This window comes from Vicugna pacos, chromosome 14, assembly GCF_048564905.1.
Source record: "Vicugna pacos chromosome 14, VicPac4, whole genome shotgun sequence".
Lineage (NCBI taxonomy): Eukaryota > Metazoa > Chordata > Mammalia > Artiodactyla > Camelidae > Vicugna > Vicugna pacos.
Genome location: NC_133000.1, coordinates 72880236 through 72893860, shown reverse-complemented (window position 1 = coordinate 72893860; position 13625 = coordinate 72880236). Strand labels below are relative to the sequence as shown.

The window sequence follows — 13625 nt, the reverse complement described above, 5'->3', positions numbered from 1 at the left end:
ACACCACCCATGGCCCGGTCTGTGCCTCGGGACGGAAGTTCTCTCTCCGTGGCTGCTGCTGACACAAGGTCCACGAACTTCCTCAGACCCGCCTTTCTGGAGAAACGGGGCAGATACCACGTTCCGGCCTGCTCACCTGATGAGTCTGCCCGCAGGCAGGATGCGTTTGGCCGAGAACTGCTGCCGGCCAGATGCCCCTCGGAGCGCAGCTTCGCCTCCTGCACCGCGGGGACCCAGAGCCGCTTCCCCTCCGGTAAGCGGGGCGGCCCCGCGGCGCCGAGCACGCGTGTTGTGCACGTGTGTGCACTCTGCTGCTGAGGTGGGGGGAGCCCTGACTCAGGCCTTCAGACTCTGGTTCTTCATGGACTGGGGCTCTGGGGTTAAGTTCCTCAAACCTTATCCTGTTAGAAAAGAGGAACACTTCTATGCTCTTCTTTTTAGACTCAAGTTTTTTGGTTTCTTATTTCCTTTTTAAAGAACAAACAAAAAGAAAACCACATACCCTCCAGCTTAATGTGTAAATAAACGACCGCTGCTTGAAGTCACGTGAACAGGACAGCTTTATCTTGGGTAATGATACACACGTGTGTGCACATAATGCCCTTTATTGCTAAGGATGGGGGTGGCTCTCACGCAGTCGGGGCGGCCTGCTTTGGGGAGCTCCCCCAGAAGGACGGCCTCGTGGCCTCCATGACTCCTCTGGGCCTCGCTCCTCCTCTTCCATTTACTGGAAGGAGTTTCCTGTTTGGAGAGAGATTTTCTTGAGAAATTCTAGGGGTTCTACTCACTGCCACGAGCCTTCCGTGGAGTCCCAGGTGCCTGACAGGAGATGCCTGAAGCAACTCCATGTGCCCCTGGTCTGTGGGCAGCGATTGGCAGTGCCGTGTGGCTGGGAGGAGACGGAAGAGGAGCGAGTCCTGGGTGGGGGCAGAGGCCGGCCCGGGGCGTTCTGAGTTTAAGGTGCCGGATGTCACCCTGGTCAGGCTCAGGGGATGCAGGACAGAACCCCGGAGCGGTCAGAGCTCCACAGGCGTGTGTACATGGAGGGAAAGTGGGGAGTGTGGGTTTAGGGGGCTTCGGCAGTGAGAGAGGAGGGGAGAGAAAACTGGCAACTTTAGGGGAACAAGAGGTGGGGGAGGAGCGGGCAGGGAGGTGGGGGAGCCCCAGGACTGGCTCTGGCCCCCAAAGTCTGAGGGGAGGAGGCCTCACCTCAGAGCAGCTCCTGGCCTGTGCTTGACGACACAGGAACTCCCAGGGATGTGCCTGGGACCCCTCCTCACCAGTGTTAAATTTGGGACGAGATGGCTGTCCCATCTCAGTGAGGGTGAGGGGGTCCTTGGAGGAGCCACCGTTAGGAGGAGGCAGGACCCGGAAACTCCCGCAGGCGGAGCAGCGAGGCCCAGCCGAGCAGCCCGGGGGCGTGAGCTCGGTGAGTCGGGGCTCTGTCTGCGGGGGTGAGTCCCGAGGACCAGACCCGGGCCTGGCGTGCGGCAGGTGCACAGTAAAGCGTAGATGAGAATGAGCTGAGGGGACAGGCATGTGGCGTGTAGGACACAGGAGGGGTTGACAGGAGTGTTCAACGTGACTGCCAGGTCTGCCTCGGAGAGGCTGGGCGGACAGGAGGGCTGGCCTGGAGAAGAGGCTCAGAGGTGTTCTGGAAAGTTCTGGGGACAAGCCTAGGGCCAGGGCAGAAGCCACGGGGAAAGCATGGACCAGCTTCAGCCATTAGGAGGTCGTGTCTGAAAAGGTGATGGCAGGGGGAGACAGGGGCCCTGGGGGGAGGCGCCAGCAGAGAGGAGCGGGTCTGGCTGGTGCGCAGGGGACCTCCCTGGGCTGGTCACAGGGGGCAGGTGACCACACTGTGCGGGCGTGTGAGGATGGCCCCCTGAGTCCCAGTCATTCCTGGGAAAGAGGAAAGGCGCTCGCTCAGTTTGGCTGAGAAGGGAGGGGGCATCCACTCAGGCCCGTGACTCCTGGAACCTGGACTCGGCAGGGCTCACGGCTGGTCCCCCAGGGCTGAGTCACCTGCTCTCCCAGAGAGCTGTTCCCAGGGCACGGGGTCCCTTGAGTGGACACTTTACTTCTCTTCGTATCAGAGGGGCAGACTCCCAGCACGAGGAGCCACTATTATGGTCAAATTCTTGTCCCGTTTACCTGAAGATTTTCCAGTATTTTGCAGGATTTTGTCCAGCGCTGACTGGTTATTGTGTTGATCACTTTTGGATTTCTTCTTTCCTGCGGGAAAAGTGAGTCAAGCTGTGGCGAAGCGTTCAGTCACGATTCCCATCCTTCCCGCTTGAGGAAACCATCGCCCCTGAGACTGCGGTGCTTCCCAGAGCCGTGGCGGCAGCGTAGCCCCGGACGGTCTCCGGCGGCGTCTGCAGCACAGCCGCAGAGCCGAGCCGCTGTGACAGGGCCACCTGGCCCCAAAGACCGAAGTATGTACTGTCTGTTCACCAAAGACGTTCACTCTGCCTGCAATGGACGCAGGTGAAGCCTTTGTCAAAGCTCAGCACCCATTCGTGATCAAAGCTCTTGGAGACCTAGAAGGTGGTGACTTCTTCAACCCAATAAAAGGACGCTATGAAAAGCTCCCCACAGCTAACATCACCGTTAGTAAAAGCGTCCTTGAAGGTTTCACTGTTATGGAGGAACGTCTGTTCCAGTCACCACTGTTGAACATTCGACACTGTGTTGAAACTAGTGCAAATAAGGCGAGACAATAAAGGGAAGGCACTTCTGTCAGAGGAGGGGGAGCTGTTCACAGGTGATTAGATTGTGTGGAAAAAGATCCTGAGGGGTCTATAGGACGGCGCCCGGGACCGAAGGCGCGTTGAGCAGGGTCGTGGGTCACAGAGTCGGTGGGCGAAACACGCACATTTCCATTTACTGGAAACTGACAATTGGACATGAAAGTAAACAGGTACCATCTATAATAACACCAGGGACTGGGAACTATTTATGTGTAATCTAATTAAACATGTGCAAGGTTTTGATGCTGAAAACTACAAATTACTGATGAGAGACGTCATAAATAATACATAATAAAGAAATAAGTGAAGGCATTCCAAGGTCGGAAGGTTGCGTATTGTCAAGATGTCAGCTTCTTCCAAAGCGATCTGTAGGCTCAGCGATCCCAATCAAAATCCCATCCAGTTTTTGGTAGAAATTAACAAGCGGTTTCCTAAATTCATGTGGGAAGACGCAGGGATCAGAATATCTAAATCGATTAAGAAAATCAAGACCAGGGCGGGGGGGGGGGCTGAAACTGCCTGATTCTAAGTCTTGTTGTGAACATACAGCGACCAAGGCCACGCGGTATCTGAAAAAGGACAGACCTTAAATCAGTGGAACCAAACGAAGACTCCAGAACCGGACCCACACACGTACGATGAGCGGAGCGTCGCCATCCGGCAACTCAAGAGCAGGTCTCAGCAGAGGCCTCTCCGCAGAGAAAGCCATTTGTTGCCGAGCGGCGTCAGGACAACAGGCGTCCGTGCGCGGAAACCAGACCACACCAACCGCCCGTCCCTCCGTCGTACACACAGATGAACCCGAAGTGGATCACAGCACAAACATAAATCCTGCCACTGTGAAGCCTCTAGTATCTGTGGCTGTGAATTAGGCAAGGGTTTCTGATATTTGACACCAGAAACGTGATCCATAAAATGAAAACTGATAAGCTGAACTCGACTGATATGGAGAATTTCTGATCTTTGAGAGGCATTGTTATGCAAATGAGGAAGGAAACCCCCCGCCTGGTCAGAAATGGTTTCCAGTCACACGTCTGAGGGCGGACCTGTATCCAGGACGGACACGTGCCTCTCGAAACACAGTGAGGGTGCACTCTGATGCGGGGAAAGTGCTTGCACATCGTCCAGAGGTGCACAGAGAAACACGACAAGATGCTCAACATCGGCAGTTGCTAGGGAAATACACATCAGCCCTGCGATAGGATTCCACTGCCTGCTGACTAGGATGGCTGAAAGAGAGAAAGCGCCGAATCTGGAGGCCCCAGGGCAATCTCGTTCTTCTGGAGAGGATACAAAAATCAGACAGTTTCTTACAAAGTAAAACCTAACAGTTACCCTTCTTCTCGGTATTTACTGAATTGAAATGAAAATCTATATTCACCCCCAAACTGGTCTGTGGACGTTTACAGCAGCTTTAATTGTAATTCCCAAACCTGGAAACGATTCTAACGTCACTGCACGGGTGAGTGAGTAAACAAGGTGGTCACCGCGGAGCGCCACTCAGCCGAAGACAGGTAGACCGCCGATACCCCTCACCAGTGGTGGTGCTGGCGGAGGAAACCAGACTCGACGGTCTGCACAGCGTACCACCCACGGACGTGACATTCCAGAAAAGGCAGCATGAGAGGGACAGGGCACAGGTCAGTCCTTCTCAGGGCTGGGGATGGCGGAAGGAGCTGAAGACGTGCAGGCGTGGAATTTTGGGGTGATGGACCTGTTCTGTATCTCGTTTGTGACGGTGGTGACATGCATTTGTCAAAACTTGCAGGACTGTACTCTAAAAAGGATGAATTTCACTGTATGTAAATTATACCTTAACGAAAACCAAAAAGTCTTGTAATAATGCCTGACATTTGTTACGAACCGGGCTCTGTCTGCCCCAAGTTCTTGACCTCTGTCGCCTCGTTTAATCCTCACAATAACCCCGTAGGTTAAGACACTATCAGCCCCAGGGCACAGGGTGATGAGGTTCAGAGAGACAGAGTAACTTGACGAAGACGCACAGCTAACGAGGGCGGAGCCAGGACCTGACCTGCTCTTAGCCGCTACCCTGAGCTGCTGCCCGCGTCCCCGCGTCCCACAGAAACTTCCATTTCCACTCCTCTTCAGCAGAGAAATGTGTCAGAGGGGTCGCTGGGTTTCCTCTGGACTATGACAGATGCCAGTAAGAAGCCTGGTTAAAAGGAGGCTAAAAATGATCAGGGAAAAGCGGTATTTTGTGGGCAGTGCCATCACGCCCCTTCGTAGATGAAGGAAACTATCCCAGCCCAGGAAGCGGAGCGAGTGGTTTGCCAGGAGGCCCCCCTGCTGCAGGGCCTGGAGCTTCACACAGGACATTCATTCCCGGGAGCCCCGCTCTCGGACCGCTCTGCCCCGTAACCCCGGGGTACGGCTCATGAGGAGGAGGGCAGTGAGCCCGTACTTTGACACGTCCGGGGAGGTCAGTGGCGCAGCTCAGGGCAGCCCCAGACGATGAGACCAAAACACGGGGGACGGCTCTGCTTGTGGGATAAACGAACACAGAGCCCGCGGTCCTGAGCCAGCGCCTGTGCGGGGGTCTGGCGTCCACCTGGGGAGGAGGCGATGGGCACAGAGCCCCGGCACACAGGCTGGCTCATGCCTGCTGGTCCTGTGTTCGAGCTCGCGCCCAGTCAGAGAGCTGCAAATTCAGCTAAGACTGGAACGCACCTCCTCACCCGCAGTCAGTGGTGTGTCAACAGCGGGACCCCATGTGGAAGGTGCGGCTGTGGTTCCCGCCGAGCTCCGACGCCCGTACCCTGTCTCCCCGACGGTGTGCGGAACGCAGGCGGGCGGGTTAAGGTGCACTTACCATCATTATGAAATCTGTCTTCGGTGCCAACGGGGAACTTTGATCCGTGGTATCTCTCGAGACCCCCGACTTGGTAACTTCCATCTTTATTGGGTTCTTTGATGAGGAACATGGAAAAAATCGGAGCCATTTCCTTGATTACACACCTATGAAGATTTTGGCCCATACTTTATTTTAAAAGTTAGGTCAAAACCCTAATCTCGCTTTCACGTTTCGTTGGAAAGGGTATTCCGGAAAGTCACGATGGAAATATAGAGTCAGGCGGCATCTGACTAGTAAGTTTCCACGTTCGCTCATTTTCTGAGCCGGCCGTCTCGGTTCTAAGGATTCAGCCTGGAGACACAGCCCCCACGACGGGGAAGTACACGTGCACCAGGCTGTTCGTCACCGTATCGCCGTAGCCGCCGTAGCCGCGGATGACTGGCAACAGGGGCAAGGCTGCGCACAGCTGACGGGGCTCGAGGTTTGGCCCGTGGACTCTGTGGGGCACTTTGCAGCTGTGAAAAATGGAGGAGGGTCTGTGCTGACTGAGGTGAGGTGATTTTCAGTTTTCAATGTTAAGGGGAAAAATCGAAGACTAGAGGAGATTTGTGTGTGTCCCTCACGTAATCAAGGAAGGGCTCACGGATGCCCCTCATCTCCTCCCTGGCGCGGGAGGAGGTGCCGGGGGGACAAGACAGAACCAGCGAGGCGGGTCCCCTGCTGGATGTGCGGGCGCGGATGTGGGGTGACCGGGTGTCTAGTCCTTTTTCTGTGGTTGTGATTTTTAAAGCCATGGTGATGCTTCATAGATTTAAAGGTGAGTAAGTGCTTACAATGAACAGGATGACAGCAAGGCAAGGTGAGCAGCAGCAAGGAGCCTGACTTACTGGAGCCGAGCCACACACAGAGTGCACGGCGGGCACGGAGGGCGACGCTGGGAACCAGGAGACGGAGACGTGTTTGTTCACAAACATTGTTCCCTTGTCGGGAACCCTGATTTTCTCAAGGGTGGGGGAGAGCGATTCCAGGACTAAGCAAATGATTCAGTCCTTTGTGGAAAATGGGATCCAGGCTGCTAAGAAAGTGTGACCAAGAAGGAGCTTGGAGACGGGTCCCTGAAAGAACCCGTGAGGTTGGAGTGGAGCCAGAGGTGTCAATGTGAACTTGTGGTTTTATGCAGAGAAAGAGGAGGGAGGGCGGGAGGAAGACAGAATTCAGACAGGGGTGTCTGCGTGCGTTCATACGTTTTCCAGCCTGGCTGCCGAGAGTTCCTGGAAGCAATGCTGTTGCACTGCATTTCCCTGGCACCCAGTTTTAGTTTCTAAGTTCAGCTCTGACAGAAGAAACGAGATTCCAAGGTGGGGGTGGGGGTGGTACAGGAGGCCCCGAGCATCTCATGGGGCCAGAAAGTAAGGGTGTGGTCAGAAAGGGTGAGGGGTTAAAAGGACAGAAGAACCAAATGGAAGGAGCTCCCAAGGCAAAGGCGGGGCAGTTTGGACAAGGAAATACTGAAGTTAATGTGCTGAAAGTGATAGAATAAAGTAAATATTTATGAGTGCGAGTGGGTATTAATAAACCCTTAAATCCATACACACATGCGTATCCGTGAGGGGCAAGCTCTTCCTTAGAGCAGAGTCCCAGTTAATAAACAGAGGAGGGGGGCAGGGATAGGAAGCCACCAGCCGGCAGACACCACACTGGCCACTGGGCAGTTTGCAGAAGTCAAGGGGTGGGACACATCCAGAGACGCTAGGAGCGTTAACTGTGGGTGGAGCCCCCCTTCCTGTTCAATCTCCCAGACACCAGAGGCGGGGTCCCTGGAGAGACCCTTTGGGGAACAGACAGAAAATGCAGGTTCCTGGGCAGAGACACTCCGCAGGGCCCGGGAATGTGTATTTGAGTCAGCTCCCCTCCCACGTGCCCGACGGAGGTGGGAAACCTGCCCATCCCGGGTGCAGCAGCCGTGCCTCCAGCCACGCTCAGTGAAGGAGGCATCTCTGTCTGTCCTCCCACTGCGGCTGAGCTCAGGCGGGAGCCGCTGGCTGCATTTACCATTATTGAGAATTTTGTCCTGGGCGCCGAGAGAGAACTGCGAAATATCTGAGAGCTCGTGATGGCCCTCAGGTCCACCAAGCTGGTAATTCTCACCAGTGCCGCTGTCTTTGATGGAGAGCATGGAAAAAAGGGAAAACATAACGTACACACTTAGGAACAGTTTTTTCTGTGCTGCACTTGAAGACACTAGGCTGGAATGCGAACACAGTTTTCAGCTTCCGCTGACAGTGCGCTTTGGCAAGTCCACATGTCAACAGTCAGGCATCCCCTGACCTCCCTGAAGCCCGCTGTCTGGGCCTCAGCAGATGCTGGGTGAGCTAACCCTCGGGACCGGAATTTACATCAGGACCCCACACTTCCAGGAAATGCTGACCGACCCCCTCTCCCCACGCTGCTACTGAATGCGTTTTCACCCACCCCTTGTGGATTCTGACACAGGGCTCTCGCCTTAGGCAGGGTCAGCCAGATGTTCCGTCCTGGACCTCAGTGTGCCATTTCCTCATCTGTGTGTTTGGACCTTACGAAGCCGCACTTTGGAAAGCGTGCTGCTTTTGTTCACTGCTAGCTGTGTGCTCCGGGGCCCGTCCTCCTTCAGGCCTGCCTCACCCCCGTCGGGTGGGGTCACTGTCACTGCCCGGCTCTCAGGAGGCTGCGGTGAGCATCCGACGTGCTGGGTAGCTGATGCTCCTGTTCCCTTGCGCCCCGTGGTCCCGCAGTGGCCGAGCCCCACCTGCCCCCCAAGCACGAGGCCTTTCTTGCACGGGCACCAGAGACCACCCGGAATGAAGGGAAGTGGTCTCTGCCCGGCTGGGCTTGACCTCCCTAGTCTCGGGAGGAGCACGGCAACGTCTGGGACACGTTCCCTCTCGTCTCCACCTGCGTCTGCCCCGGAGGCAGCCGGCCTCCGAGGGCGCTGACCTGACGGGGCTGCGCGCGCCCCGCGGGCTCCGGGACGCCGTGAAGCTGAGGCTTTAACAAGCGTGTACTTACTTTTCTCCTGGAACAGCTTCGAGGATAACGTTGTTCCTGCCTTTTGTGTTTTAGACACGGATGATTTGTTTGGCTCCAAAATCTCTTCGACTAGAATTTCATCTTGGGAAAAGCACACGAGGACAGTTAAAGCTGAGACGCAGGGCCTAACCCTGTGCTCTACGGGGACCTACGGCCGTCAGCTAACGGCGGACCGGAACAGAGCACAGTGAACTCCGTGGAGGTGGAACTTGGTTTCTAAAGAAGCTTGTCTGGAGTTCTAAAGAAACTCCCTGAATAATTTCCGAAAACGCCATCTGGTCCCCGGTTCCAGCTCACGTGGGATACTCAAGTCGGGGGAGAAGGCCGGAAATACCACAGGACACAGAGACATCACCGGCAGGGCGGGGAAGCGCTCACCCATGTGCGGCCGCGCCACCCTCCTCGGACCAGAACCTGCCTGGGACAGTGCGCCAGCGGGGTGCCGAGACCCCTGAGCCGGTGGGCTACGGACATGCAGAGTCTGGACCTGCACCCCGCTTCCTCCTGCCCTGGAAGTGGCCCTGGTGTCTGGAGCTGTGGACGCCATCTGGGACGCGGGGCACCAGCGGGAGGGCCGGCCAGGGTGACCTCAGGGACACGGCCTCATGCGGTGGAACCACTGGTGCCACAGGAGCACGACACCACGTGGCTGAGCTGCCCCGGGCTCTGCTCCGGAAGCCGGTCGAGTCTCAGCTGGTGCAGCTGCTCTGGCAACACCTGCTTCCACCTTGTAAACGACCTTGGCCCCTTCTCTGGGCAGCTGCCAGGCAGGAGAACCCATTCTAGGTCCCTAAACCGTCATGATGTCTGGTTAGATTTGGGGTCACGGAGAAGGGTGGATACTCATGAGAACCACAAGCATGTATTGAGCACCTGCTGTATACCAGGAACAGTCCAGGTGCTGGAGGGTCGAGGATGGCCCCTCCTGGGACCCTGGTCTCCATCTCAAGCAAACTAGCCGGGCGTGAGGGCACAATCTCAAGAGATGGGCTGTGCACAGCCCTTCGGCTGTAACAGAGCCACCCCTCCCCAGGGCTGGGGTGGGGGGCCCCGAGGCAGGTGGGCCAGGCAGGGGGCAGGGCTTGGCTGACCGGCAAGAGAACTGAGTCCCCCGGGAGTCAGTCTGCCCCGCAGGAAGCCAGGAGTGACTTACTGGGGACCCCTAGCCCTGGCTGTCCCCCCGGCACCACCCCCAGGACACCCCTGAGCTGTCCCCCCCAGCACCTCCCCAGGACACCCCCGAGCTGTCCCCCTGGCACCTCCCCCAGGACACCCCCGAGCTGTCCCCCCGGCACCTCCCCCAGGACACCCCCGAGCTGTCCCCCCAGCACCTCCCCCAGGACACTCCTGAATCCCCTTGCCCACCGTGAGCCTCCCCTCCCCGCCTGTCTGGGTCTCTGACCCACACACGTGATGGGGCTGAGCCCTGTGCAGCGAGCTCTGGTCCAACAGCCTGGGCTGTTCTCGTGGGGTCCTCTTCACTTATTTCCAGAGGCAAGGATTTCTCACTTTTAAGGTGTTCTGCTTTCCACCTGGGGGGGGGCACTGCGGTCCCCCTGCAGGGTTAGCTTGCTGAGCCCAGACCACCACCAGAAGTCCCAGTGACTCGATTCTTTCTGAACTTTCCCCAAAGGCTGCTGGGGCTCCGGGCGGTGGGCCCCACGGACGGAGCAAGTACCGTGTCAGGACTCTAGTCCCCACGTACAGTGACTGTCAGATCCGCCAGGACGTGCGGGTCCTCATCACAGCCACTCCCTGACCTGGTGGAGCTGGATGCTTCCTGGACAGTCCACCTGACCACCTGGCTGGCCCTGGCGCTTCTGACCGTCCCGTCCGACCACACGCAGCATCGTTAAGGGGGTCTGACTCCCCCACCGCGCCCGCCTGCGCGGGGCCGTGGGGATGTGATTCCAGCCTCAGATTAAATCACTTCCCTCCACCCTGTGCCACTTGCACCAGGTTACCCGGGAGACACCCAGTGACGGTCACCCGACCCGTCCAGGTACAGCCAGAAGTTTGATAAGAGGAGGTTCCTTACCGAATACTCCGGGTATGTCCTCTAGATTTTTTGAGCTCATTGTTTCAGTAGTTGGACCTGGGGGCGGGGAGGGGAGGGAAATAAAAACCCTAAGAGTTTAACAAAGTTCACTGAACCTGCACTGACGTCCCGCTACGTAGAGTGGTGTTGAGGGGCCCAGCAGCCGCTCTCAGGGAAGGAGCCCGGCACGGGGTTCCTGGGCCTCATCTGGGAAGCAGGGAAGGTGAGGACACACGCCATGTGCTCGGAGCTGACACCTGCGCCCCCAGGCAGCACTGGCTGGCACCGTCCCGACCCTCGGGGTGGGGGGGACCAGCGTCTGGCTCCCAGGACGGCCGCGCCCTGCCCGTGCTCAAGGGACAAGTGAGGAGGGACACGCCTGTCCTGTAGTAACCTCACTCTGCCTCCTGCGTGGCCGCTTCCAGCCAGGAGCGCGTCCAGGCGCTGAGGGATGTGATGTGGAGAGTGTACGTGGCCACGCGCCGGGTGCCTCTCTAGTGGGCGGGGGACCCAGAGAGACTGGCCGCCCGCCTGCTGGCTCCTTCCATAAGCAGAGCGACTCCGGGTGGCCCCAGTCCCACGGGGGAGCTGACCGCAGAAGTCAGTCCTCCTGGGGTCCCTGGAGTCCGGTCCTGGCCTCAGGCCTGCCTGGCCCGGCCTGTGCCGAGGCCCAGCCGGCGCGCGGCCACTCCACCACCAGGAGGGCCACGCACTCCCCCTGGAGCTGGGTGTCCGGGTCCCCCGCCTCCACTCCTGGTCAAGATCAGCCTCCTCCTCTGGCCCTGGGGAGCGGGGGCAGACCAGAGAGCCGAGGACCCCGAGGACCGCTGGGCAGGGCCGCCTTCCCCTTGCCGCGCGCGGAGCGCTCAGGTGGCGTCTGCAGACACTCAAGTCCCAGCACTAAACCAGTGACGACGCTGATTTTCAAATGGCTTTAATGATGGACAATCTGCATACCAATGGGCTCATCTGCACACACGAGGTTTAGAACAATGCGGGGAAACAACACAAAAAGGTCTGCGCTGCGATGACAATCGCTTCCCAGCATGCTGACCTCCGTAAACGGGCAAACAAAGTACAGTTCTCTTTGGAGGCGACATTAATGAGTCATTGCGAATGGGTACAGCTGCTAGTGCAAGCACTTTGTCAAAAATACTCTTTTCATGCTGTGTGTGTCCCTAATTACACTGGAGGCATTGTGCCAGCCCGGGAGCGTATGCAGACAAATATTTATGCTTTGTGATATCCGCCCGGGTTCTGAAGTGCATTGTCAAGTGTGGCTGTTCCCTCTGCTCTGCCTGTTGTCACCTCTTCCTCACTCAGTTTTCCACCGGCCCTGTGCCCGCCTTCCAATGTCCCACTGCTCTTTCTCCGTATTTGCACAGTGCACACCCTGGCCACCGGGAAAGGCTCACTGTTGAGTTCTGCGGTTGTGCGCTGGCTAATGTGGGGAGGACGGGGGGTCCCCTCCTCCCGCAGGAGGCCCAGGGCTGCTGCTCCCCTTCCTGCCTCGTGGTCGGGCCAACCCCGGGCCCACCGAGGCAGGAGTCCGAGCAGAGAGAACCATTTCCCATCTGCCTTTAGCTGCTCTCGAGCTGAGAAGCCCTTGAAGGTCACCCAAGGGCGTCTCTGTCTGGACGGGAGATGGGGCGGGCTCTGGGGCTGCGTCCAGAGCGCTCAGTGTAACCCGTGCGTGGGAGCAGCTCCCGAGGGCGCTGGGAGCCGGACCGTCAGAAAAGGAATGGGCAGCTGGGGGCGTGCAGCGGCGGGGGTGACCGCCTCCCACCTGTCACAGACCCTCTGATGCCCCAGCACCTGAAGGGCACTGTCCTCGGTAAACGTCTCAAAACTCAGCATCTTGAGGAGAGGCAGCTGGAAACATTAGCTGCTTCGTGACATGATCAGGCGGGTGACCACCTGCCTTCCTGCTCAGACCCAGGCCAGGCTGGGCCGACCCCCAGTTAACTTGGGCACCACCTGCTCCTCCAGCCGGGGAGCTGGGCGGGGGGAGCCTGTCAGCGCCCCTGTCCTTGAGCTCGTCCCTGGTGACCCCCGGGGAAGGAGGGAGGTGGCCCCTGGGGGAGAGGGGACCTGGGCTCACAGCCTCCGGGCAAGAAGAGGGGGTCATGCAGGCCCCGCCCCTCTGCACCTGCTCAGCCAGGGAGTCACATTCCGGGGAAGTCATCGTCCACTGACCCTTCCTCAGCTCCTGAGAGGTCAGGACACAGTGGCTGGAGCCAAAGGCACGCGGGGCTGCTGGGCTGGGATTCGAACCCACCACTTGTAAAGGTCGTTCTGAGACCTGGGGAAGGTTTGAGTGTGGTCGGTATTGGGGGCTGCAGGGAGTCTTAATTTTATAAGTGTCTTAGTGACACTGTAGGAATGTGAAATAAAAATGCCTTATGTAAGTAAGACAGCGTCTGCGGGAAATGATGAGACATCTCGGACGGAGCTGAAACACTCCGGTAACAACAGAAGCGCGAGTGTGCACGTGCGCGCATGAGGAGGACAGGACTGAAATCGGGTGCTGGACTTTGCTCCCACCGTTCCTCTAATTTGGGGTTAGTTAGAAAATTCCTGTAACAAAAAGTTAAATTATATACTGTATGCTATCCTCCCACGGAGTTTTAGATCTGAAAAATTCTTCAAAGACAGAACAACTTTTCCACTTGCTCCATTCGCCCGTGAATAAATGGTAATTTCGGGGAGGCACCCTGGGGGTAGGTGTGGCCCCCGTTTTCTACAACAACCCCCGAGAGGGTACCTGTGGTCATGTTTATCGGCTGGAGCTCAGCTCCCCGCCAGCAACAGAGCAGCAGGACAAGGACGGTCACTCCTGAACTAGCTGCCATGGTCCCTCCGCTGAAGGAGGCCCCTCTCCTGAAGGGCCCTCGGCTTCTCCAGCCTTGGTCTCCAGGACACTGTGGAATGTCCGGGGTGTGTGACATCACGGCAG

At 57.6% G+C, this 13625-nt stretch overlaps 1 protein-coding gene across 3 annotated transcripts; it reads right to left on the bottom strand.

Moving 5' to 3' along the window:
* Positions 1-542: 542 nt before the first annotated feature.
* On the bottom strand, positions 543-13579 carry LOC140685579 (sperm acrosome-associated protein 7-like). Of its 3 annotated transcripts, XM_072937388.1 has the most exons (7): positions 13434-13579; positions 10670-10726; positions 8611-8712; positions 7618-7725; positions 5584-5679; positions 2155-2235; positions 543-741 (listed from the first exon to the last, which is right to left on the bottom strand). In XM_072937388.1, exons 1-7 carry the CDS (start codon positions 13519-13521, stop codon positions 725-727), a joined length of 549 nt encoding a protein of 182 aa, XP_072793489.1. In that variant the 5' UTR covers positions 13522-13579; the 3' UTR covers positions 543-724. The 3 variants fall into 3 exon arrangements, with proteins under 3 accessions (XP_072793489.1, XP_072793491.1, XP_072793490.1); XM_072937390.1 differs by lacking the exon at positions 7618-7725; XM_072937389.1 differs by lacking the exons at positions 543-741; positions 2155-2235; positions 5584-5679 and adding an exon at positions 5733-6080.
* Between the last annotated feature and the right edge of the window lie 46 nt (positions 13580-13625).

Bases quoted from the DNA above. Each gene is read 5' to 3' on its own strand.
- LOC140685579 (XM_072937388.1), bottom strand. From the start codon at position 13,521: ATGGCAGCTAGTTCAGGAGTGACCGTCCTTGTCCTGCTGCTCTGTTGC. The intron at 8,713-10,669 runs GTAAGGAACCTC...GCTTTTCCCAAG, and splicing joins GGACATACCCGGAGTATTCG to ATGAAATTCTAGTCGAAGAG. The intron at 2,236-5,583 runs GTAAGTGCACCT...CTTTTCCCGCAG, and splicing joins AGACAGATTTCATAATGATG to GAAAGAAGAAATCCAAAAGT.